The sequence below is a fragment of the Salmo salar genome, chromosome 07, assembly GCF_965601325.2.
Source record: "Salmo salar chromosome 07, fSalSal1, whole genome shotgun sequence".
Lineage (NCBI taxonomy): Eukaryota > Metazoa > Chordata > Actinopteri > Salmoniformes > Salmonidae > Salmo > Salmo salar.
This window is the reverse complement of record NC_138297.1, coordinates 26,643,103-26,657,926: the sequence shown is the minus strand read 5'-3', so window position 1 is coordinate 26,657,926 and position 14,824 is coordinate 26,643,103. Positions and strand designations below refer to the sequence as shown.

At 41.5% G+C, this 14,824-nt stretch overlaps 1 protein-coding gene across 2 annotated transcripts; it reads left to right on the top strand.

Annotated features, from left to right (window-relative positions):
• The first annotated feature begins 15 nt into the window (after positions 1-15).
• On the top strand, positions 16-13,009 carry ptgr1.1 (prostaglandin reductase 1, tandem duplicate 1). 2 transcript variants are annotated; one of them, XM_014207042.3, is made up of 10 exons: positions 16-149; positions 1,777-1,901; positions 2,040-2,085; positions 3,084-3,143; positions 3,904-4,071; positions 5,552-5,708; positions 5,826-5,942; positions 6,171-6,276; positions 8,525-8,643; positions 12,667-13,009. In XM_014207042.3, the coding sequence occupies exons 1-10, from the start codon at positions 133-135 to the stop codon at positions 12,775-12,777; spliced, it is 1,026 nt and encodes a 341-aa protein (XP_014062517.1). In that variant the 5' UTR covers positions 16-132; the 3' UTR covers positions 12,778-13,009. The 2 variants fall into 2 exon arrangements, with proteins under 2 accessions (XP_014062517.1, XP_045577721.1); XM_045721765.2 differs by lacking the exon at positions 16-149 and adding an exon at positions 1,533-1,555.
• Positions 13,010-14,824: the final 1,815 nt, after the last annotated feature.

The window sequence follows — 14,824 nt, the reverse complement described above, 5'->3', positions numbered from 1 at the left end:
CCGAAACGTTGCGTATACCACGTCACGCGGATCGGCTAACAACCTTTTTAGCCAATGAGAAAGTAGTCGAGCACAACCTACCCACGCTCTCTTTGTCCTTTCCGTGAAATTTTGATAGTTCTTTCATTCTGCATGGAGAGCAGTGACCGGTATGTATGCATTTGTTGATAATTTATTCGACGTGAGTTTTGCTGAGTACTGCATGGTATTAAACCACGGGCATGGAGATAAATGCTTAGATAGTTTCTTCACTGGTTGTGGTCGACAGCCCACTGTGAAGCGGGCTTGCATGGCATTCACTTTGCAACAATGCACAGCGCTCTCCTAGGTTCTGCAAGTCCTTTATCTAGCAAGCTAAGCTAGTGCAGTAGATTGCAAATAATAGACAGTGCAAACTCTTATCCATGTGAATTTAGCTATTCTTGATGGCAGCCTGCACTACAGTCAGTATTGTTCAGTACTGTAAATCAATGCATAACTGAACACAAAGTAAACTGCATATTCTTTCACAGTTGTGCATCTTCTGGCACCAGTGCACTCTTTCCTGCACAGCCCCCTTTGTGTGTGTGTGTGTGTGTGTGTGTGTGTGTGTGTGTGTTGATCTCACTCTCTCTCTCTCTCTCTGTCTTTGAATAACAACCTTTGTTGAAGTATTCAAGTTTCTCATCATCCTGCTATGATAGACGTATGTGGGTATTTCAACTGTCTCTATTGCATTTCTTAACTTTGACTATTTTAGATCTCAAAGTCTGATATTTGTATATAGGTGACTTGACAGTAAACATGTTGCTAAATGTAGGATACTTAAGTAGAAATGATTGCTGTAATGGGGAAATTTAACTGAAGTTCATATTCAGTTTAGAGTGATCTTTAGCATATTTATATATTTTCCCTCTCTGAAATACGCATTATTTCCAGTGTTCTGTTTGTGAAACTCTAGGTGTGTGTTGATCTCACTCTCTCTCTCTCTCTGTCTTTGAATAACAACCTTTGTTGAAGTATTCAAGTTTCTCATCATCCTGCTATGATAGACGTATGTGGGTATTTCAACTGTCTCTATTGCATTTCTTAACTTTGACTATTTTAGATCTCAAAGTCTGATATTTGTATATAGGTGACTTGACAGTAAACATGTTGCTAAATGTAGGATACTTAAGTAGAAATGATTGCTGTAATGGGGAAATTTAACTGAAGTTCATATTCAGTTTAGAGTGATCTTTAGCATATTTATATATTTTCCCTCTCTGAAATACGCATTATTTCCAGTGTTCTGTTTGTGAAACTCTAGGTGTGGGTTGATGGTCACTAGACTTGATAGTGAATGTTATGGATTATTTCCATCTCTGTTGATAGTGATTGACACCAGACTGGAGGTCCAAGTACAAGGACACTGATTATTTACTGTTGTATTGATGACATTGTGTGAACACGGTGTGGTTCTGTTGCAAGCTCAGTCACTTCCTTTTTGTTTGTCTTCCTACAAGACTCTCGGGCTGGTGTTTACAGAATGTTTTGGTGCTGTCTGAGTAGGATATAAAGGGCCTGTCTCCAAAAGGTTTGCTAGACATTTTCTCTGCTTCTGTGCTGGAGGTGTCTCCCTCTTACAACTTGTAATACACCAAATATATATTTTTTTGACTGACTGCTCTTCTCTTTACCTTGAAATTTCTAGTATGTATAGAAAAGAAGAAACGGTTCCCTAGATGAGCTCTGAGGTCACTTCAGATTTTGGTATAGCAAGTAACTAAGTACTAAGTAAACAGCCTATTCTTTCAGTTGTCCAAAGCAAAGAGCCATGGTTCAAGCCAAGACCTGGGTCCTGACACATCACTTTGAAGGCTTCCCGAAGGACAGCAACTTTGAGCTGAAGCTGGAGCAGCTGCCAGAGCCTAAAGATGGAGGTAATGACTGTGAAGGTCTCATCTGCACTATTACTGAGGTTATCTGGACCTGTACTTGTACTGAATACAACATTCCTGTACCTGACTAAAGCCAAGTGATGTCATACATTTGAATGTTTTTGTTTTTTTCTGTTTCAGAGGTGCTTTTGGAGGCACTGTTTCTCAGTGTAGATCCATACATGAGGTAGGAGAAAATTCCAAAATAAAAATGGACAGGGAGAGATTCCCCTAACATTTGCCACCGGATGCTTTTTGTCATGACTCATGTAATGTGATATCTATAAGGAATATGATCAAATGTAAATAGTCCAGGTGGCCATTTAATTGTTTAGCAGTCTTATGGCTTGGGGCTAGAAGCTGTTAAGGAGCCTTTTGGTCCCAGACTTGGCGCTCCGGTACTGCTTACCGTGCGGAAGCAGAGAGAACAGTCTATGACTTGGGTGACTGGAGTCTTTTACAATTTTTTGGGCCTTCCTCTAACACCGCATAGTGATGTACTGGGCTGTACGCACTGTAGCGTCTTACGGTCAGATGCCGAGCAGTTGCCATACCAGGCGGTGATGCAATCGGTCAGGATGCTCTCTGGTGCAGCTGTAGAACTTTGAGGATCTGGGGACCCATGCCAAATATTTTCAGTCTCCTGAGAAGGAAAAGGTGTTGTCGTGTCCTCGTCATGACTATTTTGGTGATGTGGAAACCAAGGAACTTGAAACACTCGACCCGCTCCACTTCAGCCCCGTCGATGTTAATGGGTGCCTGTTCGGCCTTCCTTTTCCTGTAGTCCACGATCAGCTCCTTTGTCTTACTCACATTCAGGGAGAGGTTGTTGTCCTGGCACCACACTGCCAGGTCTCTGATCTTCTTCCTATAGGCTGTCTCATTGTTGTTGGTGATCAGGCCTACCGCTGTTGTGTCGTCAGCAAGCTTAATGATGGTGTTGGAGTCGTGGTTGACTACGCAGTTGGGGGTGAACAGGGAGTACAGGAGGGGACTAAGTACGCACCCCTGAGGGGCCCCAGTGTTGAGGATCAGTGTGGCAGATGTTACTCTTCATATTAGAACATTGAAAGTTCTCTGAACAGTATAGACTTTTCCATAACATTACTAAATCACATCCTTCAGTAGATAGTACAGAAAAACATTGCATCTGATTGTTCTCCTGCCATCTGTGGTTGTTTCCAGACCGTTCAGCCGAGTGCGTATGAAGGAGGGGGAAGTGATGATCGGAACTCAAGTGGCCAAGTAAGGAAAATAAACAAGGCTACATCCCAAATGGCACCCTATTCCCTACATAGTGCACTGCTTTTAGGCCCCTGGTCAAAAGCAGTGCACTATGCAGGGAATGAGGTGCCATTTGGGATGCAGGCCAAGTTATCTGCCTTTCATCTCTCTACCATGGGGTGACATGCATGCCTGCTGTTTACTGGAAGAGAATAAGTCCTGCACCTGTTATTCATTTCTGAGGCCATAGATTATTCTTCATGACTTCAGATGTAAGAGAACAAATTGAATGTACTTGGCAGTGTGTTCCGAGGTTCCGTTCCTGCCACAAGTGAGTGGTTCAATGTGTTTTCACTGAGAAAGTTTGTTAGTGAGAGTGAGTGAGTCAGCCTGGGAAAATAAACAGAACCCAATGACTATTCCCTGCCCACTAGGGCTTTTAAAATTATTTCACTAAATTAAATTGCCTGAGTACTGTCTCTCTTATAAAGGAGTACAGATACTTCGGGAAAATCCCAAAGGCTTCCATTGACTCTTCCTACAGCATGTCTCCGATCTAGCCTCCGGATAAAACCATTTAGCAACCACTAAGGGTGGTTCATATATACCCAGATTAAGCATTCTCTGTAACTAAAAAGCACTTTCAATGGCAGACTATCCATTAAGCATACTTTACGATCTGTGTCTTCTGACACAGGCTTGTTGTAGACAGACTTTAATTATAATTAACAACCCTCATTAATTCAGTTTGTTTATTTGTGTGTGTGGGTTTTTTTTGTAGGGTGATCCAGAGCAACAACCCAACCTTCCCTGTGGGGTGCCATGTGGTTGGTAGATGCGGGTGGAGGACCCACACTGTGTCTGATGGGACAGGTCTGACATGCCTTCTGTCTGACTGGCCTCAGGATGTCTCCATGTCCCTGGCTCTGGGGGCCATCGGCATGCCAGGGTAAGGAGGAGGGGCTTCCTGAGTGCCAGTGGGTTCTGGGTCAAATATGGGGGGGGGTCACTATGGGGCTGAACCTCTGGTCACAAAGAGTAGAACATTTATATTTTCATGCCAGAAGAAAAATGCATGTCACGCTCTGGCGTCCTGGGTAAAGAGGGATGCTAACATAACCGTTTATGCTAACAGTGGAGCTAGTGTTGGAGAACTTATAGCACAACTGTTTCATCGTTTTAGCTCACAGAGTAAAGGCAGAAAAAAATGTTGACTTCAAGTCTGCCAGGAAAAGCAGCTGTATGTTTTCCTTCTAGGTTGATAAAATAAACATTTGGGCCCCAGGTATCTTCGCAAGCAGGTCACGGTCACCACTTATGGTCCTGTTCCGCTTTTCCACAGGACTCTTTAAACAGTTTTACTGAATCACAACTCTTTTAATTCGATAATCACAACTATTTTGAAATTAAAATGTTATTACAAGCAGTGTTGGGTTCGAGACCACCTAAAGCGAGACCGATTCAAGACCGAAGCAAATTGTAATTTTGTCAAATCGCCACCATTACAAGAGTTCAAAATGTCCAGTATTTCTGTGTTCAAATTTCAGAAGAGCATATGGATTCTTTAGCCAGTCAGAATGGCGAAAAAAATGGATGCTGAGGGTAAATAGAGTGCCACTCTACAAATTATTACGAACTCAAACAGGCCTATAATAGATAGGAACACTGTTACAATTTCCCCGATCTCCCTTACTAAAAGTGAGCGCGGAACATTCAAACCATTTCCCCCACTCTTCCCTACCAGGGAATCAAGGAAATTGTGATGAGCGCCACCAAGTTTGAGGATATTTTTCTACGAAAGTAAAGGACGGTGATGCTACGAGTAAAGTAGGAAACCCAAGTTTCAATAGGTGATAAGATATTCATGTGTCATACATGGAGTGTAAATATTTGGCCTGGTGAAGCAGTTTTATGCGCTGACAGAAAAGAAGCTGATCTTGGGAAGAAATGAGTCCTCATGTCCAAGACTGAGTAAAAATGTATCCAAGACCGAGATACTCAATATGTGGTCACGAGTCTGGACTCGAGTACTACAACACTGATTACAAGTAATTAAATGTTACACATGACTGAAGAGAGGATTGTTTTCAGACGAGGGGGAGAAAGGTAATCAGTGCTTTAGGATGACGAGACAGTTGGTGGTGTTACACAGATGTTGTGTATGATTGCTTGTGTTGATAATGAGTTTGATACTGTTTGTTTTAACGGAGGTAAAGTCCATAGACAGCTATCTTACTGTAGCTAGGTGACTATAGTTACATTTCTTATTAAAGAGCTACCCCTCTTTTGCTCTGACTGCAGACTGGTCACCAGTGTGTACGTGCATGGTTTCCAGGAGGTTTGGAATGGAAAAACAAATCGCAAAATACACATTTCCTTTTGAATGGAAGTTGTTTTCTATTCCATCTTCCCTTGTGCTCTGACTTCAGGTTGACAGCCCTGTACGGTCTGGAGGAGGTGCTGGGACTTCAGGCTGGAGAGACCCTACTGGTGAACGCTGCAGCTGGGGCCGTGGGCTCCATCGTGGGCCAGATCGCTAAGATCAAGGGCTGCAGGGTTGTGGGCTCCTCTGGGTCCGACGGCAAGGTAAAAAGGGATTAAGATGAAATACTGGGAGGCAAAAATTCTAGTGATCTCTATCTTTACTTATCCTGAAAATGAAAAAGGGACCATCACTCACTTTTTTATTTTTCCAACGACAAGGTGGCCTTCCTCAAGGAGCTGGGCTTCGACGAGGCCTTCAACTACAAAACAGTCGGCTCACTGGAGGAGGTCCTGAAGACTGCCTCGCCCGACGGATACGACTGCTTCTTTGAGAACGTAGGTTATAAAGTAGTTAAAGTATTTGGTTGTAGTTATATAAAGTGGTGTAATTCACTCTGGTAGTTGGTAATATTGTTAGATATAGAGGGTTAATATTTAGTAATAAAGTAGTATTTCTCTGGTTTTAATATTGTTAGACATGGATATGAATTGTCAGTATTGGGTAACAGTTATTTCATCTTAACATATTTAGCTCGACATAATGGACATTTCTCCGTTTTCAAGGTGGGAGGCCCTTTCTCCAGTGTCGCCATTCCTCAGATGAAGGAGTTTGGAAGGATAGCTGTGTGCGGCAGCATCTCAACCTATAATGACACCAATCCACAGACAGGTCTGATCTCTCTCTCATCTTCAAAATCATTCAAAGATGTCAACTCTACATTGCCTAACTCGTACTGTATTGTTATGTTGATATGTTGTCAGTGTTGCTCATTTTAATATTCCACTAGAGGGCGCCATTAGCCAGCATTACACTCAGACTGACCTGTGACCAACTGAATGCATTTCATTCACTCGTGTTTCATTGCATAGTAATTCATCTCGATTAACCCAGAACTAGTCTCACGTAATTGGTCAACTGCTCGATTAAGTTCTGGGTCCAAACATGTTAAGAGAAGGGATCAAGAAATGCTAGAACAAGGAGAGGAACCGGAACGAGACGCTTCACCCTCTCTGAATGTCCCATGTTTGAAAAGATGCTAGCACCAAATAACCAGTAACGAAAAACCCAAACATCGGAACAACTGCTGCTAGTGATCGTATGCATCTCGCTCAGTCACAAAATATTCTACAGTACCAGTTATGTTTACACAGATCTGACCATGAGAGATTACATAGAAATGAATGAATAAACATATTGGAACTCTGTGTTCTATTATAAAGGACCACAATGGAAACAAGTCTTGACTTTTTGTGTATATAATCCTCTGCCATTTTGGAAGATGTATTTGTTGCTTGGTGTGGCTTCTTTATGTATTTTAAATGGTCAAATCAACAACAAAAAATATGCCTATACATCACCTCTCTCTCTCCTATTTCTGTCACTATATCCATCGATCTACGGTGCATTTGGAAAGTATTCAGAACCCTTGACTTTTTCCACATTTTGTTAAGTTACAGCCTTATTCTAAAAGGGCTAACACTTTTTTTACTCAATCTACGCACAATACCCCATAATGACAAAGCGAAAACAGGTTTTTAGAAATTAGTGCACATTGATTTAAAAATATATACCTTATTTACATAAGTATTCAGACCCTTTGCTATGAGACTCGAAATTGAGCTCAGGTGCATCCTGTTTCTATTGATCGCCCTTAAGATGTTTCTACAACTTGGAGTCCACCTGTGGTAAATTGTCAATTGATTGGACATGATTTGGAAAGGCACACACCTGTCTATACAAGGTCCCGCAGTTGACAGTGCATCTCAGAGCAAAAACCAAGCCATGAGGTCAGAGGAATTGTCTGTAGAGCTCAGAGACAGGATTGTAATCGAGGCATAGATCTGGGGAAGGATACTAAAACATTTCTGCAGCATTGAAGGTCCCCAAGAACACAGCCTCCATCATTCTTGAATGGAAGAAGTTTGGAACCACCAAGACTCTACCTAGAGCTGGCCGCCCGGCCAAACTGAGCAATCGGGGAAGAAGGGCCTTGGTCAGGGAGGTGACCAAGAACACGATGGTCACTGACAGAGCTCCAGAGTTCCTCTGTGGAGATGGGAGAACCTTCCAGCTGGACAACCATCTCTGCAGCACTCCACCAATCAGGCCTTTATGGTAGAGTGGCCAGACGGAAGCAACTCCTCAGTAAAAGGCACATGACAGCCCACTTGGAGTTTGCCAAAAGGCACCTAAAGGACTCTCAGACCATGAGAAAAAGGATTCTCTGGTCCGATGAAACTAAGATTGAACTCTTTGGCCTGAATGGCAAGCATCACGTCTGGAGGAAACCTGGCACTATCCCTACGGTGAAGCGTGGTGGCAGCAGCATCATGCTGTGGGGATGTTTTTCAGCGGCAGGGACTGGGAGACTAGTTAGGATCGAGGAAAAGATTAACGGGACAAAGTACAGAGAGCTTCTTGACGAAAACCTGCTCCAGACTGTTCAGGATCTCAGACTGAGGCAAAGGTTCACCTTCCAACAGAACAACAACCCTAAGCAGACAGCCAAGAAAATGCAGGAATGGCTTCAGGACAAGTCTCTGAATATCCTTGAGTGGCCCAGCCAGAGCCCGGACTTGAACCCAATCAAACATCTCTGCAGAGACCTGAAATTAGCTGTGCAGTGACGCTCCCCATCCAACCTGACAGAGTTCAAGAGGATCTGCAGAGAAGAATGGGTGAAACTCCCCAGATACAGGTACCAAGCTTGTAGCGTCATGCCCAAGAATACTTGATGCTGTAATCGCTGCCAAAGGTGCTTCAACAAAGTACTGAGTAAAGGGTCTGAATACTTATGGAAATGTCAGTTTGTTTATTACGTTACAGCCTAGAATAAGGCTGTAACATAACAACATGTGGAAAAAGTTTAGGGGTCTGAATACTTTCTGAATGCACTGTATCTAATCTTATCTATCAGGCCCATACCCCCATCTGACCATGATCTTCAAGCAGCTAAAGATGGAGGGCTTCATGGTGGGCAGGTGGGAGCATAAGAACCCAGAGTCTCTGATGAGACTCATGGCTTGGAAGAGAGAGGCAAGTACAGTACTTGGGATAAAAACTAGCCCGGGTATCAGTCTGTGCCATCATTCCACTCCTTGCTCATCGTCATGCACACAGTTTAGCAATGACATGGAGTACAAGGAGTGAAATGTTAGCACAAAACCGGTTTGAGATTTCAGGCTAGATAAAACTGTCCGATCATAATCATATGACAATTCTATGGGTAACCAATTTGGACACCGTCTTACATATTCTGAATATGTCTGTTAACTGTACACCATGCTTGCAGGTATTCACATTTACAATATGAAATGTTTGTCACAGACTATAGGTGTGTTCAAATACCCATACTAACAGTGTATACTACATACTATTAGTTCATTTTAGTACACTGTAAACGGAACAGTATCCTTTCAGTTGAGAGTACTAGCTCTTCGCCGATCTAGCGGAAGTTGATGCTGTTGCTATGCAACCTCTTGCTAGCAAGTTAGCATAACAAATGGCTAGTTAGACATTTTACGACATAGGGTGTGTTCTTAAATTCAATCTGGAGTGTCAGAGTGCGCTCGTAAATTCAGAGCGTTGTCAGATCATTCGTTTGTAAATTTAGAGCCTTGTCAGATTGTTCGTTTGTAAATTCAGAGCGTTTTGCTCTCGGAGCGCACACTGGACGCGGGGGCCGAAGAGTAGGGTTGATTTGAGCGTTCTGACCTTACAACTGCAGTCAAGCACCCTAGCTAACGTTGGCTAGCTACTTCCAGACACAAATGAGTGACCACTCTGATCATTTCATTCGCCCTAACAGAGCTGGTTAGGCAGTTTGTTATCCAGAGCGTTGGTGACTGTTGCTGGCAACAATTTAACTACGCGTTTTTGCGACGTTAACTGACACCGGCCATATTCAACCAGTGTTGAGCGCTCTGCTACACTCAGGAGAATGCTCTGAAATCACAGTAGATAGCCGAAGTGAATTTACGAAGGCACCCGAATGACCATTAAGAACGCACAAGGACTATACAATTTAGCTAAGCAAAGAATGACGGGAATAATCAAGTCAATAAACGTTGGGTAGTTAATTAGCCTATAGTTAATATACTGCCAAGTTTAATGTATAAGTAGCCAACTAACGTTAGGTAGCTAGCTAACATACTGTGTGATGTAATGATATGCTATGCTATGTGGTTCGTAAGGACAGCGTAGCTAACAAATTGTCATCCAACATAACGTGTAAGGTAACTTATTTGAAAAGGCATTACTTTATTACATTGCTTAACATTTGTCATTAGTTAAAGCAATGAAATTGTATCGGCTATCGTTGGATTTAGGCTGCATATTTTCCGCCATTTTCTTAAAATCTGTAAACTAGGTGAAGCCACGCCCATTTCCTGAATTGCATTATGAGCCCTAAAGTAAGGAAATAGCGTCCTTTGTGTGTATACTTCATATTTTGGCAAATTTAGTACGACACCCGGGAACTATTGGCACACTAACTATATCCATACTATGACCAATAAGCATACTATATACTCAATTCACGTCACAAATTGTATGGTTTGTGAGGGTAGCGTGAGTATTCGAACACAGCTTATATACCTAACGTTACCTACAGTGGCAAGGAAAAAGTATGTGAACCCTTTAGAATTACCTGGATTTCTGCATAAATCGGTCATAACATTTTATCTGATCTTCATTTAAGTCATTCATGTAACTATAGACAAACACAGTCTGCTTGACCTAATAACACACAAAAATTTATAATTGTTCATGTCTTTATTGAACACACCATGTAAACATTCACAGTGCAGTATGACAAAGTATGTGAACCCTTGGATGTAATAACAGGTTGACCCTCCTTCGGCAGCAATAACCTCAACCAAACATTTTCTGTAGTTGCGGATCAGACCTGCACAACGGTCAGGAGGAAGTTTGGAACATTCCTCTTTACAAAACGGTTTCAGTTCCACAATATTCTTGATGTCTGGTGTGAACAGCTCGAGGTCATGCCACAGCATCTCAATCGGGTTGAGGTCAGGACTGACTGGGCCACTCCAGAAGGCGTATTTCCTTCTGTTCAAGCCCTTCTGTTGTTGATTTAATTCTGTCTTTTGGGTTGTTGTCCTGTTGCGTCACCTAACTTCTGTTGAGCTTCAATTGGCGGACAAAATGTTTAATATTTCCGTCGACGATAGCAAGCTGTCCAGGCCCTGAGGCAGCAAAGCAGCCCCAAACCATGATTCTCCCTCCACCATAGTTTAGTTGGGATGAGGTTTTATGTTGGTGTGGTGTCCCTTTTTTTCTCCACACATAGTGTTGCGTTTTCCTTCCTTCCAAACAACACAACTTTAGTTTCATCTGTCCACAGAATATTTTGTGGACAGATGTCCACAAAAGGTGCTCTTTTGCAAACTTCAAATGTACAGCAATGTTTTTTTGGGACAGCAGTGGCTTCTTCCATGGTGTCGTCCCATGAACACCATTCTTGTTTACTGTTTGATGTATTGTAGACTCGTCCAGAGATGTTAGCATCTTCCAGAGGTTTCTGTAAGTCTTTAGCTGACACTCTAGGATTCTTCTTAACCTCATTCTGCACTGTGCTCTTGCAGTCATCTTCGGAGGACGGCCACTCCTAGGGAGAGTAGCAACAGTGCTGAAATTTCATTTATTGACAATTTGTCTTACCGTGGACTCACTTTTAGAGATACTTTTGTAACCCTTTCCAGCTCTATGCAAGTCAACAATTCTTAGTCTTAGGTCTTCTGAGATCTCTTTTGTTCGAGGCATGGTTCACATCAGGCAATGCTTCTTGTGAATAGCAAGATGGGGCAGGGCAGCCCTAAAAAGTTTTATGCGGCAGGGCAGCCCTAACCAAAATCTCCAATCTCGTCTCATTGATTCGACTCCAGGTTAGTTAACTCCTGACTCCAATTAGCTTTGAGAAGCAATTAGCCTAGGGGTTCACATACTTTTCCCAACCTACACTATGAATGTTTAAATTATGTTTTTAGTTTAACCACTGTTTGTTTGTCTATTGTTGTAAGTTAGATGAAGATCAGATCAAATTTATGCATAAATCCAGGTAATTCCAAAGGGTTCACATACTTTTTCTTGCCACTGTATACTTTAGATTATACCCAGCTAGCACATAACGTTCTGAGAACCATGTTTCTTAAAGCATGGTTGTTGTATTGCATACAACCTTCCCATAATGTTTCCTCATGGTTCTATTTAAAGCAATTGTCCGAAACGTTAAGAAACAACGTACTTCTGTGGGAATTTCAGTAGTTCAGCATAACGTTTTCTACAGGTTTCCTCATAGTTCTACATTAGTAATGTTCAAAGAATGTAGTAAGAATATTTATTTAATCTTTCTTGTTAAGTGTTCATGTTTGTTGGCAGCGCCCACTAATTGGCCACACCTGATCTTAATGAGCGCTAGTTTCCGTTGAAATAGGGTCTGTTTTAATAGACTAAAAGGAACAGCTTTGTATGAGTTAAATAAGTTAAAAGCAGGGTTGGAACAAATTATTTTCAAAAAAATGTACGTTCCACCGTTCCGACAAGCAAAAGAAAGTTCTGAACTGGTTTGAACCCCAAAAAAGTGACTGTATATCGTTTTTTGTGGCATCAGAATTAAAATAAAAACACGTTATACCTTTTTTGTAGTTAATAAATCCAATGTGATAACTATAGTATCCTTAACTAGAATTGAAAAGGCTTATCAAATCTTCTCTAATTAAAAATATCTGAATCACACTTGTAATGTCAGTAGGCTACTAGACTATGCTTCCGAGGGGAGGGGAGGGGCAGGTTGCCTACACACGCACACCAGGGTTTCCATTAGCCGGTAGGCCTAATTGCCAGCTTTTGCAATTTTCACTTTCTTTCTCAGAACGTTTAAAAAACGTTTTGTTTTAACAATCAGGAGACTTATGGCTTCGTTCCCAGAATCAATGGGAAACCAAAAACGTACATTCCCACAACTTCCAAGGAACCAAATGTGCTAGCTGGGTGGTGACGGCTGAATGACCATGTCATAATGTTGTGTTTCATCCACAGGGGAAACTGCAGTGTCGTGAGCAAGTCACTGAAGGCTTTGAGAACATGCCTGCTGCCTTTATGGGAATGCTGCAGGGAGAAAACATTGGAAAAGCTATTGTTAAAGTTTGATGTGGCTTCAGTGGATACTCTATAACCCATAGAATTAGGATTCAAGGAGCATTCTATTCTACCCTTAGGAAAGCCACAGTGTAACTATGACAATGCATTTTGGAATTATTTGTATTGTAGAGTGTATTCGTAGAACAACCCTATTATACCTGCACATCATAATCCGTCCTTGACTCAAATGTTTACTTTGTATGAAGTATTAAAGTCTTTTCAGGCTTTTGTTTTGTAAAAAGGTTGTCTGACTATATATTTTTACTCACAAATCAGTTTCAAATGAATTAATAGGGTTTCGTAGGCAAGCAAGTAGTAATTTAGTAATGGTAAGATCTGCATCGCCACACAGTACCACAGATCTAGGTTGTTCTGTCTTATTGCAGGCTATAGCTCTAAAAAAATAACTCTAATCCAGTTTTAATTTCGTCAACAAAAAGTGACTAAATATTCGTCAAACATTATTTTTTAGTGGCAATTGACGATACTATAACTGACTAAATAGACCCAGAAAAACACAGCCTAGTCTGAACCAGGAACTGGGCTTACAGGAGACGTTGAATGACGATTCTCCTTTAAGTGGATTTGGCGCATGCGCACTTGGTCAAAAAATATAATTATACTGAACAAAAATATAAACACAACATGTAAAGTGTTGGCTGCATGTTCCATGAACTGAAACAAAACATCCCAGAAATGTTCCATATACAAAAAGCTTATTTCTCTCCTTTTCTGCACAAATTTGTTTACATCCATGTTAGTGAGCATTTCTCCTTTGCCAAGATCATCCATCCACTTGACAGGTGTGGCATATCAAGAAGATGACTAAACAGCATGGTCATAACAACCTCTCCGTCAACGTGATCAAGACAAAGGAGATGATTGTATACTACAGGAAAAGGAGGAACGAGCACGCCCCCCGTTCTCATCGACAGACTGTAGTGGAGCAGGTTGAGAGCTTCAAGTTCCTTGGTGTCCACATCACCAACAAACTATCAAGTGAAGAGGGCACGACAAAGCCTATTCCCCCTCAGGAGACTGAAAATATTTGGCATGGGTCCTCAGATCCTCAAAAGGTTATACAGCTATATCATCGAGAGCATCCTGACTGGTTGCATCACTGCCTGGTATGGCAACTTCTCGGCCTCCAACCGCAAGGCACTACAGAGGGTAGTGCGTACGGCCCAGTACATCACTGGGGCCAAGCTTCCTGCCATCCAGGACCTCTATACCAGGCGGTGTCAAATGAAGGCTCTAAAAATGGTCTAATACTCCAGCCACCCTAGTCATAGACTGTTCTCTCTGTTCCCAAATGGCAAGCGGTACCAGAGCACCAATCTAGGTCCAAAAGGCTTCTTAACAGCTTCTATCCCAAAGCAATCAAATAAAATAACCATCAAACCATATAAATAGGCCTACATTCATTTTAGGATTTATTTGTATTAACTTTATTTTATGAAGATAAACTTTACCTAATAGCGGGAGTATTTACTAATCATTATAAAGCAATTGTTTTTCTAACTTTGTCTATTAAAATGTTCTACATCTCCTCTTTCCAATTGACCTTTGATGCTTGACCAGCTAATCCCAAGATGCGCAGGTATGTAGTGCCTATATGCTATTGAACTTTAGTAAAAACATTGATGTGAGTACTTTCTTTTATACAATGCATGTTTTCATTGCTCGCTAACTTGCTAGTAAATAAAGTAAACCTGACCTGCTTCTCACAAATGTCAAATGTAGGAAAGTTCCCAGCAATTTTTTTTCTTCAACACAGTAAGTCAAAGTAAATATTTGTTTTAACATCCATTCAAATTATAATAGTTCCTCACAGTATTTGAAAAGCCTTTCCAACACTCGCCCCCTCGATAATCGGCGCCACCGATAAAAAGTCTATGGACATGTTACGTGTATTTGCTTCATACTATAGCATAGCTGTCCCCTTCATACTTTCCTTGTCAATTCATTATCTTTTAGCCTAATTTCGGAAAGCCTAAGTTAGGTTTTTAAATAAGTTTTAAGCAAAGGATAAATATTTGCTCTTGTATCTGACATG